The sequence below is a fragment of the Pelodiscus sinensis genome, chromosome 9 (genome assembly GCF_052426305.1).
Source record: "Pelodiscus sinensis isolate ZL-2025 chromosome 9, ASM5242630v1, whole genome shotgun sequence".
Lineage (NCBI taxonomy): Eukaryota > Metazoa > Chordata > Testudines > Trionychidae > Pelodiscus > Pelodiscus sinensis.
This window is the reverse complement of record NC_143060.1, coordinates 41,131,543-41,158,140: the sequence shown is the minus strand read 5'-3', so window position 1 is coordinate 41,158,140 and position 26,598 is coordinate 41,131,543. Positions and strand designations below refer to the sequence as shown.

Genomic DNA, 26,598 nt, shown 5'->3' with positions numbered 1-26,598 from the left:
GACTAATTAGAAGCTGCAAGACACTTTGATGTACATGTTGCATACGGTTTGAATTGATTTCAACACTAAAAATTATTAAAAGATGCATTATTTATTTACACATTTTCCAGCTCTCAGTTAACCATGGTGAATGTTCAAAGTTAAAAAACCAGTAAGCAATAACCACAAGATGAAAACATTTTAAACTATACTTTATACACAATTTATACAAAGGAATACCTTTTTAAATAATACAACCGGACACAAAAATATACATTTTTAGAGAAATTCACATCAGTAACTGTATAAAGCTCTCTCTCCAGTACTAGGGTCCTGAAAATTTAGGACTAAACATTAGCTCTGTAAAAGTAAAAAGTTACTAACCAGTCCTGAAAGGCCACTATTAGCACATGGACATTTTCAAGGCTATCAGCTTATATTTTGTGTATTCAAGTTTTGAGGTCCTTACGATTACACAAACATCAGAAATAGTGGTATAAACCATTTAGGAAAGCAGATTTTTAGTGCCTATATTAAAATTGTGTAGGCTCAAGTGACCCACTAATTTAAATACTGTTTGGTACCATTTTGTACTCTAAAAATTAAAAAAAGTTAGAGTAATGCACTTACAACTTTTCCTGTTGAGCAAGCATGCTCAACACATGATTTTGTATTAGGAATGTAATAAAACCTCCCATACAATGATTTTAAAATGAAACCCATTCACTTTTTCCTTACTTGAGTGCATTTACATTAAGGCTTATCATCTGACCCAAAATTTTACCACAAAATAAATGGGTCCACAACTATGCTAGTATGTCTCACTGAGACTTAGCATTAAGAGAATTAAAGCTCAACACCTTAAGGAAATGGACACAAGGACACATGCTGATACCTTGAATATGTTCTCCTTTGTCTCAAATAAGATAATTAATAGTATTAGACCAGTGTTTAATTTGTTCTTTTTAAAAGCAATTATATTGTAACATTTTTGGCAAAATGTCCAGCTCCTGTCTGTAGTTCCTACAAATTTCATGCAGAAAGATACATTTCTTAACATTAAGAAATTACATTTTTGATGTAAGTGGAATGTATATCCAGAACTGGAGACAAGACCTATCAAATATAAAAACATTTTTCTGGATTTTGTCGTCATACATTTGTGTCTTGCAATAAAGGTTCTTTGGCCTCACCAGGGGCCTGTGGACTGTGTGGATGACCATGACCGCCACTGTGTTTTTTCCAATTGCTGGACCGTATATTTAGATTGGTGTGTTCTGGAATAAACAAGGCAACAAGCAGAGCCAGCAGCACAGAACATGCTCCAAACAAGAATGGAGGTCCAGGAATTATGGAGTTCTGAAAACAAGACATTACTTTTTTAGAGGAACAGTTAAATCCATAGACAGACCCTTAGCAGTTTGACATCAGGCTCTGTACTTAAAATTTTTACAATTTAATTACTTTAAATGAGTGGGTTATTTCAATATCTAGCTCTAGTAATCCTTACTCAAGCTCTCGAAAGTTGAGGGAAGAAACCTTGAAGAGGAGAAATCTATTCATGTTTTTCTTTGGGTGTCTCCTTAAATGACAGAATTCACTGACATCACAGGAAACATGTCAGTGCCTATTGTCTGACTTGCCAGAAATACAGATGTAAATACTCAGATGTGCTGCAGTTTCCAAGCCATGTAATTAAATTTTTTTTAGCATTCAGATGAAGTCTAAAGCTTCACTGTCCTGTTAACTTGAGGTTTTACCTCAAGTTTTGTCTTTAACCCAGCTCATTTCAACACACACAACTCTAGCTAGTTAACTCGTGGGGACTGGTTAAAAAATGAATGCTGCTGACACATGCTAATCCAGTAAATCCATGTAGCTCAAATATTTATCAAGAATGCGGTCGCTCTTACTAAAGCTAGGCTACAGTGGAGAAACTTAAACTGTTCCAGTCAAGACCAGACCAGCCCACCCCACACACAACATACAAAGTAATGTGTATAGAATATTGAAGTAAAAAGTTAACTGAACAGCATGAGCTTTCACCATGCAATTTACATAGGTCTGTTGCAAGACAGCAAGTTATGAAGAGAAGAAAAACTGTCCACACTAATTTTTCCTGTGCTTTTCTGAGAGCAGGGACAATCTCACAAACATGTGAGTCCTTTGCCAGCAAGAGCAAGGTGAAGCTGACTATGACCAAATAGGGTAGTTCAGCCAGTTTTACCCTGATCTAAAGAGCACAAGCAAGGTTAGTGGCAAGATGATTCCACAAGATTTTTTCTGTTTAAAAAATGCAGGAGACATGGAAAAAAATGCAGGATTATCTCATTAATTCTCCCCTAATTCAAACATAGCTAACAGTCACAATGAAACAAGCAAAGCCAAGGTGGTGTTAGCTATTTAAAGTTAGCTAAAACTGAATTAAACCAAAAAGGACAAAAGCAGATTCTCTCCTTCACCTTTGACTACCCTGCTGTAGACATTACAATGGCACACCATTCACAGACTAGATACCATAAGTCACACAGAATGCTAGATCTGGAAGGGGCCTTGAGAGGTCAAGTCCATTCCCCTGCCCTCATGGCAGGACCAAGCACTGTCTAAGACCAGCGGTTCCCAACCTTTTCCAGATGGGGATCCATTTTGACAATTCAGGAAGACTTAGTGATACAAGGAAATTCAAAAACAGGGAGGAGGGAGGGCAGAGCCACTGGGAAGACACTTGGCAACCCTTTTGAAATTTAATGGCAATCCATATTTGGGTCCCGACCCTCCCTGATAGGTATCTAACCTGCTCTTAAATATCTCCAGAGATGGAGATTCTACAACCTCCTTAGGCAATTTATTCCAATATTTAACAAATGACAGTTAGGAAGTTTTTCCTAATGTTCAACCTAAACCTCTCTTGCTGCAATTTAAGCTCATTGCTTCTTGTCCTAAAGTAAATTAACTATATGTAAGGGACTATGATCTAACTCAATGTTTTTATTTTACCCAGAAAGTTACTTTAATGTGAAGATTTCATTCTATGATTTTACTCTTCCTTCAGGCACTCATGAGATTTGAGCATTAATACTTCAAAGAGGACCCCTCTCCCCCACCTAAGTCAAGCATAAAGAAAGAACAAGATCTTCAAGTTTTATCCTTCACCACAGCATCAAAACACACAAGCTGGCTCATGAACCTATTTTACAGTAGTAAGTTTTAGATATTTGTAAAGGAATAAGCTATGGCTGGAGGAACTGGCACTCAATTGCTCTCAAGGAATAAAGTGCATAGGCTAGTATGTATACACTAACCATAATGGCAATTTTTGCCTCCTTGTAGCAGAAGCATAGACAGGCAAATGTTTTCCATCATCAGATAAAGAGGAGACAGTACCACAAGGAAGTAGTAGGTTCTGATAAGTGTGCCACAAAAAAGTAAGAACAACAAAGCATATTCAGCTTTAATGTCTAGTTTAAATCATGTGTTATAAAGACTTAAGATACAATTCTTAAGCACATTAGTACTAGAAAAAAACATTTACAAGCTGAGAAAAATTCAAAGAAAAACAGAAGTTATTAGGCAATTAAGACCAATGTGCAGGGCTTGACAAATCCGTGTATCTACTCGCCCATGGCAAGTAGAGTTCACCGGCAGCGGCGCACGCATACGCACTATGGGGCTGGTGAGTGGATTTTGCCGCAGTTTGTTGAGCCCTGCCAATGTGCATACAAAGAATCAAGAGAAGATTTACAACTTGGTCAAAAGACAAAGGGGAGGGAAAGGTTTAATACACATGAAGAAATAAGGGATTCTTTTTAGGGTGATCTAAAGCAGAAATGGGATTGATTAGTCACTGGAAAAAGTAGGCTCAATATCAAGAAACTGCAAATGTTGTTAGGTGAAGAGTCTCACATCAGTCCTTTTGCTTGATTCACTTAAAGCTGGACTAAAACATTGTATCCTGTGACACATTCTACAATCCTGAATTAGCAGAGATAAACCAGAGTTTCCAAATTATTTCCCCTCACAACCTCTTCCTATGGTCTAGGAAATCCTTGCAGCATTTCTTGTACATTATAAATAAATAGCAACAATACCTGTTGTGAATGGTGGCGTGGGGCCATGTTACTTCCCAATTCAGTTTCAGTCATTGGGAGTTCATCCAATTCTACATGGAATATGTAGAATATAAAGCCATAAAGTGCTGGTCCCAAACCATTACAGAGTCCTCGAATTCCTGTTATCATCCCTTGAACAACACCTAAAAAAGGCATTCCTGAAATTAAACCTATATATAAATGAAGACCTTTTAAAATGCCTTTTGGCAACTGTCTAACGTGCAATGGGGCCCAATTCACTTCTTCCCTCCGCTCCCCCACTGATGTAAAGTAGGAGTAACTTCACTAAAATTAATTGGATTATTCCACTGTAAAACTGAGCTCAAAGGAGAATCATGCCAACTGGTCCCTTTTTCTTGGTTCTGGTGTAGGCAAGATCAAGTTCTATGTGATACTGACCCAAAGGGTATCAAATCTGATACTGCTGTCTGACAGTCATCTATGCATCATGCTTCAAAGAAAAGTAGACATATTACTGGTACTCCTAGACATTACAGTAATAAATCAATGCACTTGAACTGAGGAAATCTGTGCATGGAAGGAGAGAATACTTGAAACATGATTGGTTGATATACTAAATAAAGAGAAGTACTGATGTAAGTATTATGCTACCTTCAAATTCCCTATGCTAGGAACGCTCATTGTTCATCTACCTTTTGGATTAGCATAGCCCAGCTACCTCCAAACAATGCACAGGCATTTGAAAACCGCTTAGTACTTTTGAGAACTACCACTTCTACAGTGAGAGAAAACTACACTAATGTTTCTCATTTACATTAACATACTACTACGTTGGCCGGTTTTATCCTTCAAAGTAGCATGGAGGTTGAGGATCACACTTGAGTACCAGTAAGACAGAATAGATACATGTAGTGCTAAAGAGGTCAGAATATCCCTAGTTTGAACACTCCTAATTACAACAACATGACTTATAAAACATACCCTGTTGATCAGCATCAGCAGTTCGTGAAACTAAAGCACTTACTGCTGGGAACGTAATGCTAGACATTGCTGCAACGGCCCCTGCTGCCCACATCATCCTGCAAAACATAAGTGGCATGAGAAAGAATCAAGGTTAGTATTCTGAACTGCCACCTTTCATACACCTTCTGTTACAATGTTTAAAATGAACTGCATGCTCTACTCATACAACTGTAGAGTCACAACTTAATCATCACTGCTGGATTTCATTTCTGGTACAGCTATTATGAATTTAGAAAATAGAGATGATTTGAAAAGTCCTCAATCCTTGCAACATCTTGGTACTTGTTGGGAAACACTGATCAGATATCTTGTAAACTTGCCTTTAAAATTAAGAAGAAATGAACATCCAAAAAGCCATTTTAACTTCATTTTTCCTGTTAGGTAATTGGAGTGTTAGCACATGTAAAGAGTGCATTCATGGGAGAAGGGCTACAATAGATGTAAGCTGACATCTTGACAAATCAATGTACTCTACTGCAAGCAATAAGGAAAAAAATCAAGACAATCTGTCTTAGAGAAAAGAGGACAAAGCATTTTTCAATGTTTGGTACTCAGTTTCCTTTAGTTGAAAAATATTCATGAAAAATATTTGGTCTTTGAAGATTACTGGCAGAAGAAATTGACATTGTTTAGGTCAATAATACCAAAAATCCTTTGTTTGGGACGGCTCACCTTACAGTGTTTCATTGATTGCTCCAAGAACAAAACAATTACTCACCTTGCTCATAGGTAAGGCTACATTTTAGTCAGGCATGTTTTTAGTAAAAAGTCATGGACAGGTGACAGGCAGCGAACAAAAATCCATGGCCTGTGTCCTGTTCCTGACTTGCACTATATACCCCTGACTAAATCTTGGATGGTCTGGGGAAGAGTGGCTGGGCAATAGGGGTAGCCCTATTATGGCAGCCCAAGATGCCTGCTGCTGCTTGGAGAGGGAGGGGATGGGAAAAAATAGCCCGAGTCTGCTCCAGTTGACTGAACTGCTTGGGCAGCCCCCAGGCAGGCACACCAGCTACTGAAGGCACAGAGGTCTTGGAAAATCATGGAATCTATGACAGATTCACAGCCTTACTCATGGGAGTCTCCCACTGTTTGGAGACAGAGGGACTTAATGTCCTCAGTATCAAGGAGACAAAGGATGTAACCTTTTCTTGTTAAAAAGAAATATCTGAAAACTTGGGTGAATATTTCTTTATTAAATAGGAAGTAACATTTAAAAATGTCAGTTCATTAACTAAAATGAAATGTACGTACCAAGGTTCCGAGCCAAAGCCATACCATGCAAGCTGTAATATCTGAAATCCCAAACCCAATAAGATGGTGTTTTTATTTCCAATGGACCGCATAAGTAAACTCAAAACTATTGTCTAATGGGGAAAAAGAATGCCAATACTTTAGTTGTGAATACTCAGGTTATACAGTAACACACAAAATGTTCATTAGTTTTGACAAAAATAAAGTTGTGAATGTAGTATTTTCTAGATTGAGATTGAAACATCAAATAGGGATGCATGGAGATTGTTACCTTTCTCTTGCTTTGTAACAATTTAGATTTTCCTCGATGAATCCAAGCATTTGGGATATATTATTTAACCTGCCATTATGGCATAAACAAGCTATTGTTCAGCCCGAACAAAGCCTTAGGATAAGAGTGAATCTACTTCTGAAGTTAGGAAGCATGGCCAAGGAAGAAATAAATTAAGGTTAAAGCACTAGGCTAGAATTCATAATGTGGATTATTACATCTGACCATGATTTTTACCCACAAAAGCTTATGCTCAAATAAATGTTAGTCTTAAAGTGCCATACACTCATTTTTGCAGATACAGACTAACATGGCTAACTGACTCCCAGCTCTGACAGACTTAAGGCAGTTTCAATCTCTGTGCATCACAGCTGTTCCACAAAATGGTGATTTTTTTTTTTTAATTTCCCATGATGTGAAAACAAACTCATGAAATGGGCAGATATTAGGGATAGAAAAAAAGAAAGCCATATATAAAATAAGTACACAGGTCAAAGCATCTCTTGCCTTTTCTATTCTAACCTCCTGAGATCCTGGATTGGATTCCTGGATTATAGTTACAGGGACTGACAATATTTAGCTCTCACTTGAACCCATTTTATGAGTAAAATTTATAGATCAATATTCACCTGTGCAATAATGGAGAGAATCCCAAGAACTGCTATAAATGCTGCAACACTTTCAGGTGAAAATCCCATGATCTACATTAGAGAAGGATTAGTTTGATCATTAAACTTCAAATGTATATTGACACGTCTCATGGCATCAAGTGGAAAGACTAAATGAAGTAACCAGAAAAACGCTTAATCTGAAATAGAGGAAGACATCCCTGATTTTATTCTATCTCACAACTTAGTCAAACCAACATTTACTCTTACATAAAATAAAGAGAAAGATCTGTGTGTGGAACATAAAACATCATTGAGCATGAAACTTGAAAGAATATAGACCCCTGGATACTGTGATATCTAATAATCTATTTTTAATAACCTACCTAGTTTTAATCACTGCAATGTAGTAGAATTTGTACTTCCAGGAACAATGCAAATGATTATGAAACATGAGAAATATAAGCCACTATCTGCCATTAATCATATTGGCTATGCATATATTACAAAATAATGCATCCAAGTACAAAGAATATTCACTTGTATACATTTAGTTTTCCTTATCAAACATTTCTTCATATGCAGATTCCTACCTGTCTGAGGTATAGGAAGAAGCTGGAATATTGACCTGCCTCTGGGAGGTAGGATAGAAAGACTGTTATGCAGATTAGAAGCACTACAGAATCTTGACCCACTTTCTTTAGTGACTAGGGGGAAAAAAAGAGGAGAGAGAGCTGTAAGATCAGCAACAGAAAACATCTATTCTTCATCATCCATAACCAACAAAACTGTACAAAATCAATACTGGAAGAGGAAGATGCTCTTTAACACATGTAACATTGTTAAAACATTTCCTTTAGCACATACCATTATCCCTACTAATGAGCAATTTGCATGCTCTCTCAAACGTAGGAACTCTTCAAACAATTTTTTTAAAACCCAAATTAGGTTATAAATACTATCAAAGGTGGTACAAATACTATCAAAGGTGGTACAAAGCCAAATTTGCATATATCCAGCCACCACTTTATACTAAAACATTTAAATGGGCTTACTGCAAAGGGGTCAGCCTGTTCCCAAGAAATGGGTGCTCCCCAGGATGCTGGTCTCATCTTCTCTGGCAAGGATTCTGGTACAGCAACAAGAATAAAGCAAATATCCAACAAAGCTATTGCTGTAGCTAGGACCACTACCAAACTGTTTCCATAGACTCGACCAAGGTAGGCACCAATAGCTGGGCTGGTAACTAAACTTGCTGCAAAAGTTGCTGAAACCTATAGACAGGCAAAAGTCAGTATGAGAATAAAAGTTTTCCAGTAAGGAAGATAAAACTTATCCACTCTTTTTCTGACTTCACTCTTAGTTTCTGAAGTATTCAGAGTGCCAAGTTATAAATCCCCCTAATAAGGTAGGCAAGTTCTGAACTAATGTACAATTCTATTCTCTGGCACTGCAACAGCAACCATGGATTTCAGACACCTGAAGTTTTTAAATGGAAAAAAAGGGTTAAGTGGAGTGGGACAGCAATGTATAGCCTTGTAATTGCGTTAAATATGTCAAGTTTAACCAGATATCAGAAGTTTGATAAGGAGGAAAAATTCAGTACAACACTTTATTTGGGGGGTGATAGAAGAAATTATGCTTATTTTCTGAATACCTAAGGCTCTTAATGCAAAGAATTCACATTATATAATAAAAGTTGAATACACAAAGTGAAAAATAGCACTATCCTTCCAACATATTTCATGCTGATCTGAGAATGGGGGAAATAGAAAAGATTGGAGAGAAAGACTATACAATGGCCATTTACCATGACAAGACACTCAGGAGGAGATGCAGAACTGGATGGTAGGACCAAGTTTCCATCTGGAACAGTTTTTTTTTTTTTTTTTTAATTACTGGCTATATAAGATTTTATAATGGGAAACACACAAACTTTTCAAATTTGGTGTCTCTTGCAGCATTAAGACTAAGTTTCATTAATTGTTTAGTTGCTGACCCTAATGAGGCTTAAACATTCGGAGGAATACATACCAGTCCATAGGCCATGCTTCTTTCATGTTCCTGGGTTATATCTGCTACGTAAGCAAACACCACTGAGAAAGTCACTGCAAAAACCCCAGAAACAGAGATAACAGCAAAGTACCACCTAGGGACAAAACAGAATCAAAAGAACAGCTCAATGAAGATGTACATAACTGGCAGTGATTCACAAGCTTCTGAAACAATTCAAACTGATTAAGGATTCTATCCCTGTATAACTTATTCCTGACAAGTAATTTCTATGTGTTTATAAAGTAATCAAAAATTTGTCTCTATATGATTAATTACTTCATTGTGCGTGGAGTGTACAGAATTACCTAATATTCTACAAAAAAAGACTTTGTAGATTAAATTAGGATTGTTTATTACAGATCCTTTAATATTGGAGTCCACAGACTGACAATTATTTCATTCAAAAAAGTATGTTGCAACCAGTGTTCCCTTTAAATTGGGCAGCAGCACAGCTTCACAGGTGATTAATCAGCCCTACCCACCAGTCAAAGGCTGGGGCTCTGTGTACCCAGATGGCAGACTTTTCTAAGTCAATCATGCAAGAACGGGGATCAAAATGAAGAGACCAAGAGACCATAAGACTAGATTTACTAGCTAGCAAATGGAATTAGCCTCGAACACAATATGAACAGTTGACCACTCAGACCTTGTCCTATGTTATTTTTAGATTTATCTTCAGGAGCCGTACAAATGAGACACAATTGTGAACCTGCCATTATCCTAAGGATATACACTCAATTTATAAGTCGTAGCAGACTACTTACATTCAAGGTAGTCAAAATTTGCTAGATTCTAATATGCAGGGCTCCACAAACCATGGCGAAAACCACTCGCCAGCCCCACACTGCGCATGTGAGAGACCCTCACTGCGCATGTGAGAGACCGGCTGAAATCTATTCGCCACGGGTGAATACATAAGAGGATTTGTCGAGTCCTGCTAATATGATAACTGCAGTTATAAAGTATCAGTTTTAATGTTACACATGGGTACTTCAGGTAACCAGCTCCGAAAAATGTTTCAGTTCTTAGTGATTTTATATTTGGCACTGAAATAAATTATCTGTAACTTTCCAGCAAAAGACATGCAATGATTATAGACATTCTATTAAGGTACAGGCTGCACCCTAAACTGGGACCCAGAGTCCCAGCACACTGCAGGGAGCAGGGGAGGGTAAGGACTGGGACCTGGGTTCGGAATGCAGACTACAGCTGGGCACTGCTTACCACAGGTGGCTTCCGGGTGGTGGTGCAATGGGGCTTAGGCAAGCTCACTACTACCCTAGCCCTACACCACTCCACTCCCAAAGCAACTAGTAAACTCTCTCCATCCCTACCCCCCTTGCTCTGTGGAGATGGGGTACAGGGTGGAGGGAGGGGCACCCTGACATCAGCATCCCCTTCCCCTTCTTCCTGTACCCTGCACAGCAAGCAAGAGGTGGGGGGGCAACTCCAAAGCAGAGGGCAGGAGTAGCACTGCTGTGCTGAGAAGGGCAGATGAAGTGCTGGCCAAACCTGGCAGGATCACTTGTCAAAAGGCTCCAAGATCTACCAGTAGATCCTGATCTACTGGTTGTGACCACGGCTCTAGTGCTAATGTAATAGGGCTGACAGTCTGGAAAGCCAAAATTCTAAGCCTGGCTTTGAGGCATTCAGCAAGGCTCTTCACCTTGTCTCAATTTCCCCAACGCTGCAATGGATTAATACTTTAGCAGCTACCTCACAGAGCAAGGTACCTCACAAAATTAAATAGCATCTGGTACATTAACTGCAACATGGAACACAAGTACAATTACAAATGTTACATGCTGTTATGTACAGCAAAAACACACAAATAATACAACTATAACTATGATTGTTATTTACCATGGGCTGATCTTCATTAATGGAATTGGTGCACAAGTGAAAAATACTGTTAAGAGTAAAAAGGACTTTCGCCCCCAAACATCAGATAGAGCACCTATGAGAGGAGCACTGAGAAACGATAACAAGCCCTGAAAAGTAAAAATAAATTTTAAATAAAAACCAAGAAGTGAAAGGAAATACAATAGTTGAAAGACTGTTAGAAGCTGACTGATTTTGTTTGGCAGATTAATAAATGTTGGCTACATGGAACATATAACAAGCATCTCTTTTGAGTATCCTTCATCTTTCTTTTCTACTCACCAGCAGTTACCTGCAATTTCAATTTCACTATCCCCAAACATGAAATCCACATACAGTCAACACACATCTTAATACAATGTGTTTTACATTTGTATATGCTATACAGGCAGTCCCCGAGTTATAAGTCGGATCCGCAGTTACGAACGGGGATTTTCTCATCCCGGACGACAGGAGCGGCGGGACGGGGCCCGCGTACTCCGGGGCGAGAAAAGCTGCTCTGCATCTCCCTGGTCTGCTGGGGGGGCGGAGGGGGGAGAGACCAGAGAGACACTGAGCAAAGCGGAGGAGGACCCGGGCGGGATCACTGCACTTCCAGATCAGTGCCGTGGTCCCGCCCGGGTCCTCTGCCGCTTTGCTCAGCGTCTCCCTGGTCTGCTGTGGGGGGACGCAGCTAGTGCCCCCCCCCCCCCCAGCAGACCAGGGAGACGTGGAGCAAAGCCCCGGTCCTGTGGTAGAGCAGGTGGGGCGCTGCCCGTTGGTCCCGCAGCACCGCTCCTTGGCGCTACTGGACCAACCCGGCAGCACCCCAGCTGCTCTACCCCGGGAGTCCTGATTCAGCCACTGCTGATCAGTTTCAGCAGTGGCTGAATCAGGACACCTGGGGCAGAGCAGCTGGGGTGCTGCTGGGTTGGTCCAGTAGCGCCGAGGAGCGGCGGCACTACTGGACCAACCCAGCAGCACCCCAGCTGCTCTGCCCCAGGCGTCCCCAAGTCAGCCGCTGCTGAAACTGACCAGCGGCTGACTACAGGAAGCCCCTGCCCCGGGCTTCCTGGAATCAGCCACTGATCAGTTTCAGCAGCAGCTGACTTGGGGATGCCTGGGGTTCTGATCAGTTTTAGCAGCGGCTGAATCTGGACGCCAGTTCCGACTTACATACAGATTCAACTTAAGAACAAACCTACAGTCCCTATCTTGTACGTAACCCGGGGACTGCCTGTACAGTATTTACAATACCTTTTTCAACACACTGAGGACATGACCTAGCAATTAGAGCAAAGGACTGGGTGGCAATAGGTATCTGAGAGTCTTACAAGCTATTGCACCAAATGATTGTGTGAGTTTAGGCTATTCAACTGCCCTGTTCATTCCTCAATCAACCTAAGTGAAAAATTTTAGCACAAGCAAGACCTTATTAAAGTGAAAAGCTGCATTTAAGCTCTCCTTGATAAGTTTATCCTCACATTTTATTCACAGCTTGGAAGACTCTGCTTATTACACTTGATAAATCACTAGCACTCATGTACATGCCCTTCATTGATTTATTTAAAGTTGTACTCTCAATTGCTGATTTACAATGAATTTTCATCCTACCTTTACTCCTTGGATTAGGCCATTCATAAGGAAAGTATGCTTTGGGAAGGTTTCACGTAAAACCTATGAAAGAATTATGTCCATTACACACTGCATTATCCATATTTCCCAATACTAAAGATGAATACAGATGCAGTAAGACCCACTATGAAATAAATAAATTCAACATCATAGAATCCTAGGACTCGAAGGGACCTCAAGAGGTCATCGAGTCCAGTCCCCTGCCCTCATGGCAGGACCAAGTACTGACTAGACCATCCCTGCTAGACATTTATCTAACCTACTCTTAAATATCTCCAGAGATGGAGATTCCACAACCTCCCTGGGCAATTTATTCCAGTGTTTGACTACCCTGACAGTTAGGAACTTTTTCCTAATGTCCAACCTAAACCTCCCTTCCTGCAGTTTAAGCCCATTGCTGCTTGTTCTAGCCTCAGAGGCCAAGATGAGCAAGTTTTCTCCAATCAATCTCAATGGTTGAATATTTTGTCCAAGACGTTTATATAGACCACTACACAATTTTTAAATAGTAGAATGATATACTTCTTACTTTCCAAAAATAAAGACACCAATGGATAGGCAAGAATGTTAGCATTACAGCTGCAGGCCAGTAAAATTAGGAAATAATATTCTTCAAAGTCAGATAGTGTATTTTTTCCACTGTTTACCACATAAAATTGGACAAAGTTTCATTAAGTTTAATAGAAGTATCATTCCTACTTCAATAAAGACAGACTATTGTTGTAGTGTTTCCTTATTTAAGGAAAGTACAAACAAATTTGGACAAGCAGCACTTGTAATAAATCGGTTCACACACTAAATACATACTACTGTTCATAAAGACCTTGTTTTGCTTAAAAAGAGAACTTCGATATCATGAAACGTGGTACCTCAACATATATAAATACTGCACTGCACAAATTGTGTGACTACAGTTTTTTGCATTCTCATGTACACAAGTTTTATCAATCTGTGTACATTGCACAGGGCCAAGAAGTTTAAATTCAGATTAACTAACTAATCAAATAGTCTATGGAATTTCCATTGAATATCTGATTCGTCTGTATGGGAGCTTCTGCCTTTGAACTGTTCAAAAGCGGAAGCCCCACAGGGAGTGAGAGACCATGCTCCCTGCAGGGCTTCTGCTTTCGAAACGCTGGGGTTCTTGTACATTTCAAAAGCAGAATCACAGAAGCAGTGGCGTGAGCGGAGACTGCTTCAGTCCCCACTCATGTGATTTCCCGCTGTGCCTCTACCTCCCCTGCAGAGACGGTGCTGGGGGGAACTGGCTCTCTCTGGTAGAGGCAGCAGGAGGGGGGTAAAGGGGGAGAGTGACTAGTCACATCGCTAGTCAACTGTCTGATAATCTTCTGCTTATCGGATAGTCAACTAGTCTCTTACAGCCCTATGCAGGGCTATGCAAATTTTGCATACTGTGTAACACAGTTAGGTTATCTTATATTCATCTACAATGGGGATTAGGTTGATTGAAGTAATTACAAGATAGGGGCATTAGATTAAGAGTACTTGGCTCTTAAACCTTGTACCACTTTTTGCCTATGAGTTTCAACACTATAGCTATGTGTCACACACACCAAACACCGCCCCAACAAAACCTGAACCAAACCATCGTATTCCAAACCAACAAAACTATATGGGCAAAACTGATGTTTAACCCTAATCTTAATCTCTATAAAACAACATGTACAATTAGGACATGTAAATAAAAGTTTTAACATCTCCTTTTCTTACACTGCAGGTTATCAGGACAGAATATCTGGCCACAGACTTCAGTGGTGGTATCACACTACTTCAGAGAATTGTGTCATAACACGGATTGTAGCATAAATAATTACTTAGGCAGCAGTGAAAACACGTTTACAGAAGAGAACATTTCTGCATGCCATCACCCTTGTTAATTATCAAAGGTTGAAAAGATAGTATAAAAAGAGACATACTAGTTAAGGATTTAACAGGAATGGGAGGCTTCTGAGATGTTTTAAAGTATTTCTTCTTAAACCTGTGTGCAATTAGTATAAATTACAAATGGTGATGTGTGGCTAATAATAAACCCAGCTTTGATGTACATGGATTGTTTAATCATGATCACATTCGGTAACAAAAACAAAATGTTCTAAGTGATATTCAGACTAGGGATGTTAAATATCAGTTTTAACTGAATAATCCATTAACCTCATGAATTATCATCAGTTAGTCTACTATTCTATAGTCCAGGGCAGGAGGGGTCAGAGCTCCCAGAACCAGCACAAGCTGTAAATGAGCCAGGCTGCCTGGCTCCTAATATACTTTAAATGCAAAGCTGCAGTGGTGGTAAGTCAGGAGCCAGGCCAAGTTGGAACAGAGCATGGCTTCTAGCCAGCCTGCTAAAAAATTTACTGGCAAAGGGTGGGAGGGAAATGCATGTAGTCTATAGCATTAACCTATAAGCTTTTGCTTATTGGTTAATCGGCTATGCTATTATATCCTTAATTCAGACCAGTTAAATTCCCACCCTAACTTAAATTTCCAAATTTTATGCTGTGATAATACTGCAATGAACTGACTATTTTAGGTTTTTTCCACTCTTTTCATGCAATACAGAAGTTCATTAACCATATCACTTACCATCAAAGTAGGTGCTGTCAAGAGTCCCCAAGCAAAAAACTCCAAAAAAATCACTATGACAGCATGGTAGACACTAGGCGAACCTATTCCTTGAGGCTAAAACAAAAAACAGAACAAGAAAAATTACTACTGCAGAATATTTTAAAAGTTGCGTATTAATAAGAAAGTTATTGGAATGCTGGTTTTGTAAGAAAGAAATTGTAAAATGAAGCATGGCTCAAAACAAGCTGTTTCAGGAATCTGGGCAACTCTCTGGAGTAAGCTCCATTTATGGTGAAGCATAACGAAGGACTGAAAGCATCTTAATACACAGCAGTGTTCCAACTGCAATGTCAATTTAAAAAACTCCATGTATAGGAAAAAATTTCCCTCTAGCAAGATTCCACTATTGGAAGTGAAAGATTTTTCCTGGGGAACAAAACTAATTTAACGTAACAACTGGAAGTCAAAACCTGCTTATTCAAATTCTGATTAACTGGCTTGGAACCAAGTTTGCAGTTGCTTCTATCGGTAAAAGCTTGTATTTGACTTAATTTCAGTAAGTTTTTTTTTAAAACACACCCACATCAGCAAAGAAAGTTAATACAAAGTAAAGTCCTCCAGAAGTTTAATTTGAGACTAGTATTGGAAAAAGTTTCCCCAAATATCAGGGAAGGCAGCAAATTGGTGTCTATATTCAGTCTAACTCAGCTCTCCCATGTTAAGATAAAAGTGGCTTCCAGAGAAAGGAATGTATGGAGATAGAAAGCTAGGTGTGGAAGGAATTTAGGGTTGGGAAGAGAAATCCTAGTTAGCCACATGTACTTTATTACATGCTATATCAATCCATCACAGTGCATTACTATCCATGTCAGGAAACACTGGAGAAGTATTTTTACAACAGAACAACATGAATGACCTGCAAATAAAAATGCTACACAAGCAAATTGCTTTGTTTTTAAAAAGGTCAGAAGTTCTTCAACACATACTCCGATTCCCAAAATGATTTGGTTAAGTGTTAATACTGACTAAAACAAAGGCAGAGAAAAATATATGGATATTCAGCCATGCTCAAAACTTGTTCTTGCAAAATTTCTGCCATCTTGAGATGTGCGCCACACCTTCCAATTTAGCTATTTTTACAAGATTTTCTATACATGCAAGCCAGGAAAACAAACATTTTTCAATTTTGCATCAGGTGACAACTATAGGAACAGGCTGAAATACGGCTACTAGAACAGGAAAACCGCATCTGCCACCCATTGAATAGGAACAGACTTGGGGAAAAAAAGCTGCTTGTTTTAACCATTCCCCCCAAAATGCTTTATGCGCTGTTACGCTTAGTGGAAAACATGCTTCAGAGTACTTTTAGTACCATGATTACTTCTGCCATTTTCTTCTTCCTTCTCTAGTTATCACACATGTCCAGCATATTCATTATTCTTTTGCTACACTTTTGTTTTCCGACAAGCTGAGATGATTTCAAAAATTTGTAAAGGAAACAGAGGGTAGGGATGTTAATGAGTAATCAGTCACCCAGTACCTGTGAGCAGCCTCAACTGCAGCCCACTGTGGACAGAGGGCTGCTCCCACCCTGTAGGGCTCTCCATGCAGTTAACATTTAAGCAGTTAACTCATTAGAAGGAGTTTACATCTCTAGCAGAGTGTATCTTGAATTCATACACCACCCTTCCCTTGAGGAACTCTTCCAACATTTCACTCTGGGCCTGAGTTACCAACTTTGGTTGGATGAGTTAATGGAGGTTTCATTACATGATATTGCAGGGATTAATCTTTAATTAATGGTAAGACTGTAGGACAATCCTGGAGAGTTGGCAACATTGCCACCCCACCTTTACAGTACAAGCTTCAAAGAGCAAGCTTCCTAAATACCATGGGCAACACATACTCTCTTCCCTCCAACACTACAGATCAGCATCAGACTTGCTCCTGCACAGTTGCGCCTCCTTCCCATTGTAAGGCAGAAGAATAAAATTGCCCTTTTAACAGGATGTTATATAGCCTCATGAATTGCAGACCAATTTTTATGAATGGGATTTTATAAATAAAACTGTATCAATCACTTGTGGATGAATTTGTTAGTAGGCTGTTAAGAACTGGCTTTGAAGAATTTGTAATTGTAATTACCTTCCCCTAGCTCTTTTAAAGTAACTTCCCTTATCTACCACTGCATTCAACCATAAGCAAACTAAACTGGATACCAGTGCTAAAATAATCAGACATGAATTAGTGCTGAAATGTAAATAATCATTAGACTTAAGCAGTAGAAGACTACTGAGTCGATCGGAAACTCACTTCTCAGAGCTAGTCAGCTTTTTTTGTCTATTGAATAAAAAGACACTACATTTAGTCAGATTGAATATTTTCTTTGTAACCACAAGTACAAATTTTAAGACTCTGCAAAAACTTGACACTGATAAGATTTGATTAATACATCACATAGGCCTGGAGTACAAAAATGAACTACACAAAACATTGCAATACTATGCATGTGAATTAAAGGAGAAAATACTATATGCATTTCAAAATAGCAACATTTGTATATCTTCTACAACAGTGGTTCCCAACCTTTTTTAAACCATGGACCAGCAAACGCATTCACAAACTATTGGTGAATTGGCAACATTTTATTTGCATATTATTGCAAATAATATGCTACCGGTTCACCAAAAGCCCCATCCCCTAGAACCGATGCAAGCAGTCAGCTCCAGCTGTCCTACGTAAACTGGCGGGTGGCTGCTGCAGCTGATGCCAGCTGTTTGCAGCAGCTCTGGGGGCAAGGCACATCCTGACCCCGTGAGTGCCCCAGTGCCAGCTCTAACTGCTAGAGCCCCCCCCCCACCCCTCCACTACCCCCCAGCACCTGCACTGACCCCAGTCCCCTGCACTCAACCCCCCCGGTGCCAGCTTCCCTCCCCAAACACTTCAGTGCCAGCCCCCACCACCAGACCTACCAGTGCCAGCCTCCTGTTTCCAGAGCCCCACTGCACCCCAACCCCGAGTAGCCCCCAGTGCCAGTTCCTAATATTAGCCCCATCCCTAGAGCCACCCAGTGCCAGCACTGCCCCTGTAGCCCCCTTCCACTACTTGCTCCGCCCTCAGACCCCACCAGTATCAGCTGCCCACCCTGGGTACCCCAGTACCCCCTCATTTCAGCCCCCTGCCTCTTAGAGCCCACCCATCAGAGCTCCCTAGTAATAGCCCCACCCCAGAACCCCCCAGTGCCAGCGCTCTGCCTCAGAGCCCCCCAGCACTAGCCCCTTTTTCCCCCCTTCCCTCCCCCACAGAGCCTGCCCCACCCCTCCCTGCACTGCCTCCTAGCTGCCAGCTGAATGCTGCTATCCAGGTCACAGCTACTCTAAGGCTGCCCTGCCAGGCTGTGTGGCTCTCCCACCTCCAGAAAGAGACCCTGCCCAGTGCTGGTTGGCTGAGGTGGGGCAGGACACATCTCTCCCAACAGCCACAGTGGGAGGGAAGGCACTGGGCAGTGTACCCCAGACCCGGTGCTACTGTGGCCCAGTGGTTGAAGACTGCTGTTCTACAACAGAGTTGTAATGTTAACTACAAAAATTCAAGCCTAAAGACAAAAGTATAGCTAAGGACTCTTCAGGTTGTAACAGAGATATGACATGATAGAAGCAGATGCTTTGTAATTATTCTGAGCAAGTCAGTTTTGTTGGGACACACTGACAGGTTTTCTATAGGTTAGGAACGCTCATTGAATTATCTGCCATGTTACATAGGTGTCTTTTTAATCAAAGATGATTTTGTATTCTAGATCAAGCAGGCAATAAACTAATGTGAACCATAACTATAATATTTTATACAACATTGTAAAAAATTCTAAAGCAAGGACTTGAAATGTGCGAAGCTTAGAACCCTCTTGTTTATCATTACAGTTTACATACCAGAATAAGTTAGACACAAGTTTCCAGAAAGATTTGAATTCTCCAGTTCTAACTCACCCTATCATATCCAAGTATCATAGCTCAAATTCTCTTTTGTCAGTGGTCTGAGAAGAAAGAATACTATACATATAGCAAACTGCAACAGATCAACAAAACCAGATGAATTAAGAGGAGCATGTGAACTATTATTGCCTTCCTTTGGTGAGTCTACATAAGTATTTTAACAAATATATTTTGGATTTCACTTGTTTTTTACATGCTATTTAAAAATTGAACAAAGGAGGATAGTGCTACAATAATATCTTGAGCACAGGTTCTACAAGAAACCTAACTGCAGTCACAGCTGTAAGCATCCTCTTAAATTTCATTATCGCTAGGGATGTTAAAATGCGTTTATTCACGTTAATGTGTAATGGCTGAAATTTTCAGCAGTTACATGGGCGGAGGGAGGGCTTTGCCTCTCCGCAAGCACTGGTTCCCACCTGCCCCTCCCCACCACAGTGGGGGTTAAGCTGTGTGTAACCATGCACATTAACCAGTGAGCTCAGGATCATCAGTTAATCATGTACTCAATTACACTTTCACATCTCTAGTTAAGACTGAGTTATAAGAATACACTGTGACACTACCACCAAATTAGGTCTGACTAGCGTTCTGATAAGAGTACACAAGAAGCCACATTATTATTCCAAAAGGTATTTCTACACATTGCCACCATATTCTAATCTTCTTACAGAAAAAAAAATCTCACTAAAATTAATGGTGTAAGTACCTCTGCACCTTGTTTAAGAAGGTATAAACCCTCAATCTCTGAAAAGAGATTTGTGAATTTGCCTGGATGTGAAAAACAATCACAAAGCTAACCCGGGCTAATGTAGCAGAAATGGAGAGGAAATAACTAGGGCTCATCATATACCCGTGAGGGGCAACCTATGCTAGTGAATGGACTGTATGATTATCATAACCAAGACTACTGAGATAGGGTGACACTGTTAACCGCACTTGCATACCTACAATTTTCAGGGTGTGCTGAGTGAACCATAGTGCTTTGATTGGATGCAAAAGGAGTACATGGCTCTTAACAGTGTATGCAATTAGGACTCCTCACTTCACATGCCCATCATTTTTGTAATACCATTAGGAAAAAACCTACACGGATGAAAACCAGCAGAATCTGGCAAACCTGTATGGGGGCAACAGCAAACAAAATATTTTGTGGGACACAGAACTAGGGATGTAAAAGAGTAGTCGACTACCCGATAAGCCTAGTCAACCACTCAGAGGCAGCAAGGGGAGGAGGGAAGCAGATACTGGTGCTGGGGGGGGGGAGCCAGCTTAAAAGCCGGTTCCCTCCAGCACCATCTGTGTGGTGTGGAAGGAGAAGGGAGTGCAGGTGAGGCAGACACACAATAATGTAGGGATTGGGGTGCCTGCATGCCCAGCTCTTCTCAACTATTCATGTGCTTGATACAAAATTTATGGAGTACGCGATTAGTCATTTACTCACTACTTAACCTTACATAAAGCCCCAATGGGCTGTAGGTTGCCAACCACGGTCATACACTATAATAGACCTACAGGCCTATCCTATCATGCAGCTGAATCCCTGACAAAGTATTCTTGTAGAAAAAAAGGACGACTAAATTTCTTTGCAGCTAAAATTTTTCAGAACCTCATAAGTGATTGATAAACTTAAATATGCATTTTTCTCATTGCTATTGGTCTGCAAATTAGAGAAATTCTAGGCCCTTTCAGTGTACCTGTTCCCTAAAATATCATTTAGCGCACAAGGTGAGTCAGGACTAGTGATGTTAAATTCTCAGGAATAAACTTTTAGAGAATATTCTTGAGAATATTCTCCAATGCGAGAATTTTCTCTTAAATACTTGTTAAATAGTTTTAAAAGAATTTTACTATTTATGATAATGTCTTTCTTTAATAAAACTTCAAGAATCATGAAAGTTTCCAATTGTTAAAATGAAAATTCAGGAAAGTAAACAAAGACATAGGTTTAAATTACTAGAAATTACAAATCTTCTGTTCCAGGATACAAATATTTTTAACTTTCTGGATTGAATACAAGTCTAATCAGAATTGGCATTTCCAAATCTGACCCATATATTTCTCTCTTCTTCCTCATACATATCCTCTTCGACAACGGCAGCAAGAAATCCTATCATGAAATAATGGCAAAAAATCCTGTTTAAGCCCTAATAAATGCTTGATCCCACATGAGGCAGCAGCAAAGAACATAGCTTTTCCCCCTTCCATTTGACAAGGCTGCCAGTCAGTCCCAAGGAAAGTCAGAGATTCTTTGGGAACAAGTTCCTATGCTCAGTCCACGTACTACTGTAAGAATACAATGTAGATCCAGCTCTGGCAGTAAGCAAACAGCAAGGCAAGTCAGGACTCAGACCAAATGTTCACCTGACTGGACATCAGAGGCATGAGCCCATGGAACAGAAGAGTTTAAAGCGGTGGTCTCCAACCTTTTTACACCCAAGATCACTTTTTAAATGATAGAACAAGCCAAGATCTACCACCTCATCCTTCCCCCAAGACCTCACCCCTTCCTTGAAGCCCTGCGCTGCTCTCTATTCTCCTCCTCTCCCTCCATCACTTGCTATCCGCAACCCTTATACTGCTGCTTTTTTTTTTTTTTTCTTTCCCCAAATTCTTCTGTAGGAAGAGGTTTTTCCAACATTTGGCCTGTCTAGACTGGACCAAATGTCAGAAAAAACCCTTATCTTGGAAGCCCCTCCTCGTGGAAAAAGGAATACAGAGATTACCGAAAAAGTATGTTTGCTCTTCCACTAAAAAAAGCGGAAGAACAAACGCATCCCTGGATGCAGAAGAAATCACTGGAATCCTGAAAACCTCCTGCAGCCAAGCTGTACCCTCACTGGGTTGAGACAGGATGTGTAGGCTCTGGGGTGGGAATGAGGGATTTGGGCGAGGGAAGGAGTGAGAGGTGCAAACTCAGAGGAAACCTGGATGCAGGAAGAAATGGAGAAGGGGATGCTGGCTTGGGGAGGGGGCTCCAGGCTGGGCAGTGCTGGGGTCAGATGGATGGTTGGTGTACTAAGCAAGCCACAGGCTTGTGGATATTAGGGTGTAGGAATTTGGGTTGGGATATGAGAGGGGCTAAGGGCAAGGAGTTCCAGTGTATGACAGGCTCAGATTTAGCATCTGGGGGAAAGGAGTGTTATGATGTTGTGGCCAGATAGGGGCTCGGCCCCAACTAGGGGTTTGTTAGTATTTTATTTAAAAATGAAACCTGACTATGTCAAAGTTTCTACACTGTCTTTATCTATGAGAAGGGTGGAGAACTTGTTTTGAGTCAGGGGTCACTGACCCACAGAAAAGTCAGTTGGGGCCACACAAGTGAGATGCAAAAAAATAACTCCTCCAAAACCCCCCAAGCCTCATTAATGTGGCCCCAACTGTGCTGGTGGGAGCAGGGGACATGGTAATGGGGAAGGGTGCTAGTGGGTGCTGGGGCAGAGGACATGGTGCTAGTGGGGTCAGGGTTCTATGGCTGAAGGCAGGGGAGAGGGAACAGGGTGCCAGGAGGGCACGGGACGGGGTGCCAGTAGGGACAGGGTTCTACAGCAGAGGAGAGGGGACAGGGTGCCACTGGGGGACAGAGTGCCCTGCAGCCGTCTCCTCTCAGGACTCCCCCTCCCCGCAAAGGAGGGAAGCCCTGTCACATGCCTCCTGCGGGGCCGGCACGCGCCTCCTACCCAGCAGGGAAGCCCCCGTCATGTGCCCCCCTTTGGGCTTGACTCCCCCTCCTGCGGGGCAGGGAAGCCCACGCGTGCCCTCTCCAGGGGTGACCCCCCCCCATAGAGGAAGGAAACCCCATCGTACAACTCCTCCAGGACCACAGGACCAGTGTACGCCTCCCTCAGAGCAGGGAATTGCCCATGCACGCCCCCTCTGGGGCCGACTCCCCCCCCTCCTGCAGAGAAGAGAAGCCCGAGCATGCACTCCCTCCCGAGTAAACTCCCCCCCCAGAGAAGGGAAGTCCCAGTGTGCGCCTCTCTGGACACCCCCGGTAAGCTCCCAGCACGCCACAGACCTGGGGCAAGGAAGCAGCCAGCACATTTCCGGAGCCCCCGGAAGTGACGCGCAGGTCAGGACTTCCGTCCACTCAGCAGGAAGCCGCCACTACCTCCACTGTCACTGGAGGTAGGCAGTGGGACTTCTTGGGGGTGGGAGGGAAATGGGGAGCCCGGAACACCTCGCGATCAACTGGTCGAGGCCTCGTGATCGACCAATCGCGATCGACAGGTTGGTGATCACGGGTCTAAAGGATAGCTTCATCATACAGATAACTTCTCTAACTTTTTCTTGCTGAGTCTCCTCCCCTGCAACATGCTACAAAAATGCCATGGCACACCTGCACCACAAATATTTTTAGTAGATTAAAAGCTAGGGCTGGTGGGGGGGAGGAGATGGGGAGGTTGCAAGTTCAGCAACTGCCCAGGAATGGACACCACAAAGGGCCCTGCAAAGTTAAGTTGCTCAGGCTTTTGCTTCAGCCTGGGAAGCAGGACTTGAAACTCAGCTTTCTGTCCTGCGTCCCGGTGAATCTAACAGTGGTCCTGCTCCGTTTTATTTTGGGAGACACCGATACCTGCTTGCAGGCCCCCAGCAGTCCTCGGATTCCTGGTTTGAAGGTGCTGAGCTACAGGATAGCCTCACAAATGGGGCGATTAAGGAAACAATGCCCCATTGTCTCTATTAGCCAAATAAGGACAGAATTCCCTCCCAAACTGACCTGTTTCAGATACTGCCCTTCAGCCAGGACTCACTATGACAACTAGAGTTGCCAATTTGAGATTATTAAAAAATGGACACTGCTGGAGCTTCCCCTGCCCATCTCTACCCCAAAGCCCAGCCCTTACTCCATCTTCCCCTCCCAGGCTCTGGTACACTTCTTCCCTCAAGGCCCCTCCACAGGTGTGGAAAACCTAAGGCCCAGGGCCTGGATGCAGCCCCTGACATGCCTGGATCTGGCCTCTGAGGCTCAGGGCCCTCCCTCCTCCCCCCAGCAACAGGAAGCCCATGGTAAGGACGTAAGCAACTAGTCGAGTAACTACTTGCTCCCCTCACCTGCCGGTTTAAGTCTATTCCCCCCAGCACCATCTCTCAGGTGCGGGGGAAGAAAGGAGAGGGAGAGGCACAGCGGTCTGGGACCTGGCAGAAGCCAGAACTACTCAGTCCCAGCTTCCAGCAGGTCCTGGCCCTACCCCTGCTGAGGCTCTGCAGTATAGGTGTAGTAAGAACTGGGATTCATTCACACTATTGACTGCATAATTAGTCAATTACACACTTCTAGCCCAAGCTGACAGTTCAGTTCCTGAGAGGGTGGGCTCCCCTAGGCTCTAGTGTGCAAGAGGAATGTGGGAAGTGTGTTTCTCCTTCTCAATTGGGTGCCTCGTCAGTGAGGCTACATTGACACTGCAGGCTTTTTGCGCAAAAACTTGTGGAGGGTCTATACTGCATGCGCATTCTTGCGCAAGTAAGTTTACAGTAAAGTGTAGGAACAGAGGGCTTCTTGCGCAAGAGGTATTCCTCTCCCAATGAGGAATAAGCCCTCGTGCGCAAGGCGGCAGTGTGGCCGGGCACCACTGTGTGGCCGGGCAACACAGTGTGGCCAACAAAGCTTTCTTGCACAAGAGAGCACCCACACTGCCCTGGTCACTCTTGCACAAAAGCACATGGTAGTGTGGATACACTCTTGCGCTAAACAGTTCTTGTGCAAGACACCTGCAGCGTAGACTTAGCCAGAGAGTTTGGTTTTTTTTTTTTTTTTTTTTTTTTTTTTTTTTTTGCTTCTCGCTTGTATGCGGCGGCCCCCGACGAAAAAGGTTTCCCACGCCTTGCCTACCCCATCCACTCCTGTCTTCACCCACTGTTTTTCCCCTTCCCAACCCACCAGCACAGTCAGTAGGGCCTTACCATCAAGCTGGGGCTGGAGCTGCAGCTGCCTGACACACACAGGAGGCAGCCCAGGCGATGACCCAGCCCCTCCTTTCCCTCTTCCTAGACTTTTTGAATGTCCCGTCGGTAGGGCTCAGCAGATACCGCCAGGTCCCATTCCGGACCCTAATGCCAACCCCGAAGGCCCTTGCAGACCAGACCAGAGACTCCCTGTGCACGGAGATGTCCCCGCACACTGGGACTAGCCGGCCAGCCCGCACGGCATCAGCCGGGCCTCCCACCTCCCCATCCTCTGCCTCCCCCGGCCGGCCAGCCAGCGCCCCCAGCCTCCTGCCTCGGCCTCAACAGGCCCCCGCCCCTCAGCCAGGCCCAGCCCCCTCTCGCCCCACGCAGGCCGAAGCCTGGCCCAGCTCCCCGCGCCTCACCGTGCCGCCGTCCTTAATGATGATCTTCTTGGCCAGCATGATGCTGCGGTTCACGGCCCGTTTCTTCTTCTTCCCCCCCTGGGTCATTTTACCATCCTAGAACCCCGGGGGGGGGGAGGCGGGAGGCGCAGGCCCTTCCCCAGCAGCCGGGCCTCCGCGTCCCTCCGAGCTCACGCCGCCGCTGCCGCTCGCCCTCAAGGACCGCCCGCCGCCATCTTGGACAACCACACCGCCCACCCCTCACATCACGCGATCACCCGATTGGCTGAGAAGGGGCACGTGGGGACGTATACTCCGCCCCCCCCTCGCGAGCCGCGGCCAGAGCCGGGCGGGAACGCTGGGGAAGCGCTCTCCAGCCCCCACCAGCCGCAGGGGGTTTTTCCAGCTCGGCGCTGCTCGCGCCGCCAGGGAGGAAGGTTGCGCCGGCCGAGCGCCGCTGCCGCCCTCCCCGGGCAACAGGAGCCCTGCGCGCGCCGGCCGCGCCTCTGCCGCTGCACAGCCAGCAGGGGGCGCCCAGCGCCGCCTCGCCCCGCCCCGCCGGAGGCTGTCAGGCACCTAAGGCGCCGGGCGGCCCGGCTCTCAGGCGCTGAAGAGTCTTGTCCCGCGTGCCCCCCACCTGTCACTCAAGCCGGGCCGCGGGCTGTGGAAAAGAGCCATGGGCCGGGTGCGCGCGCAACAGGCGGGAGACTTTGTACTTACCGTGGCAGCTCCTGCTGTTCACCGCCCTGCCCCGCGGAGAGCTCTGCGAGGCGGGAAAGCTTGTCTCGCTGGGCCGCCCTGCGTTGGCGAGCGACCTTGCAGCGGACTCCATCATCGGGGTAGAAAGCAATGAAGGGGAGAGCGGAATAACAAAGATAGGGCTGAAATGCCCATTAGAGCGGGGTGGGCAATCATTTTGGATAGGGAGCCACTCCCAAGATTTTGGGAAGTGGGCAAGGGCTGCACTTTTCTATGGAG

At 43.3% G+C, this 26,598-nt stretch overlaps 1 protein-coding gene across 1 annotated transcript; it reads right to left on the bottom strand.

Annotated features, from left to right (window-relative positions):
- Positions 1–174: 174 nt before the first annotated feature.
- Positions 175–25,893, bottom strand: SLC71A1 (solute carrier family 71 member 1). Its single transcript, XM_075936610.2, has 12 exons — positions 25,642–25,893; positions 15,360–15,455; positions 12,735–12,797; positions 11,124–11,251; positions 9,240–9,354; positions 8,261–8,479; positions 7,799–7,912; positions 7,227–7,298; positions 6,327–6,439; positions 5,031–5,128; positions 4,068–4,231; positions 175–1,338 (listed from the first exon to the last, which is right to left on the bottom strand). The coding sequence occupies exons 1-12, from the start codon at positions 25,726–25,728 to the stop codon at positions 1,132–1,134; spliced, it is 1,476 nt and encodes a 491-aa protein (XP_075792725.1). The 5' UTR covers positions 25,729–25,893; the 3' UTR covers positions 175–1,131.
- Positions 25,894–26,598: the final 705 nt, after the last annotated feature.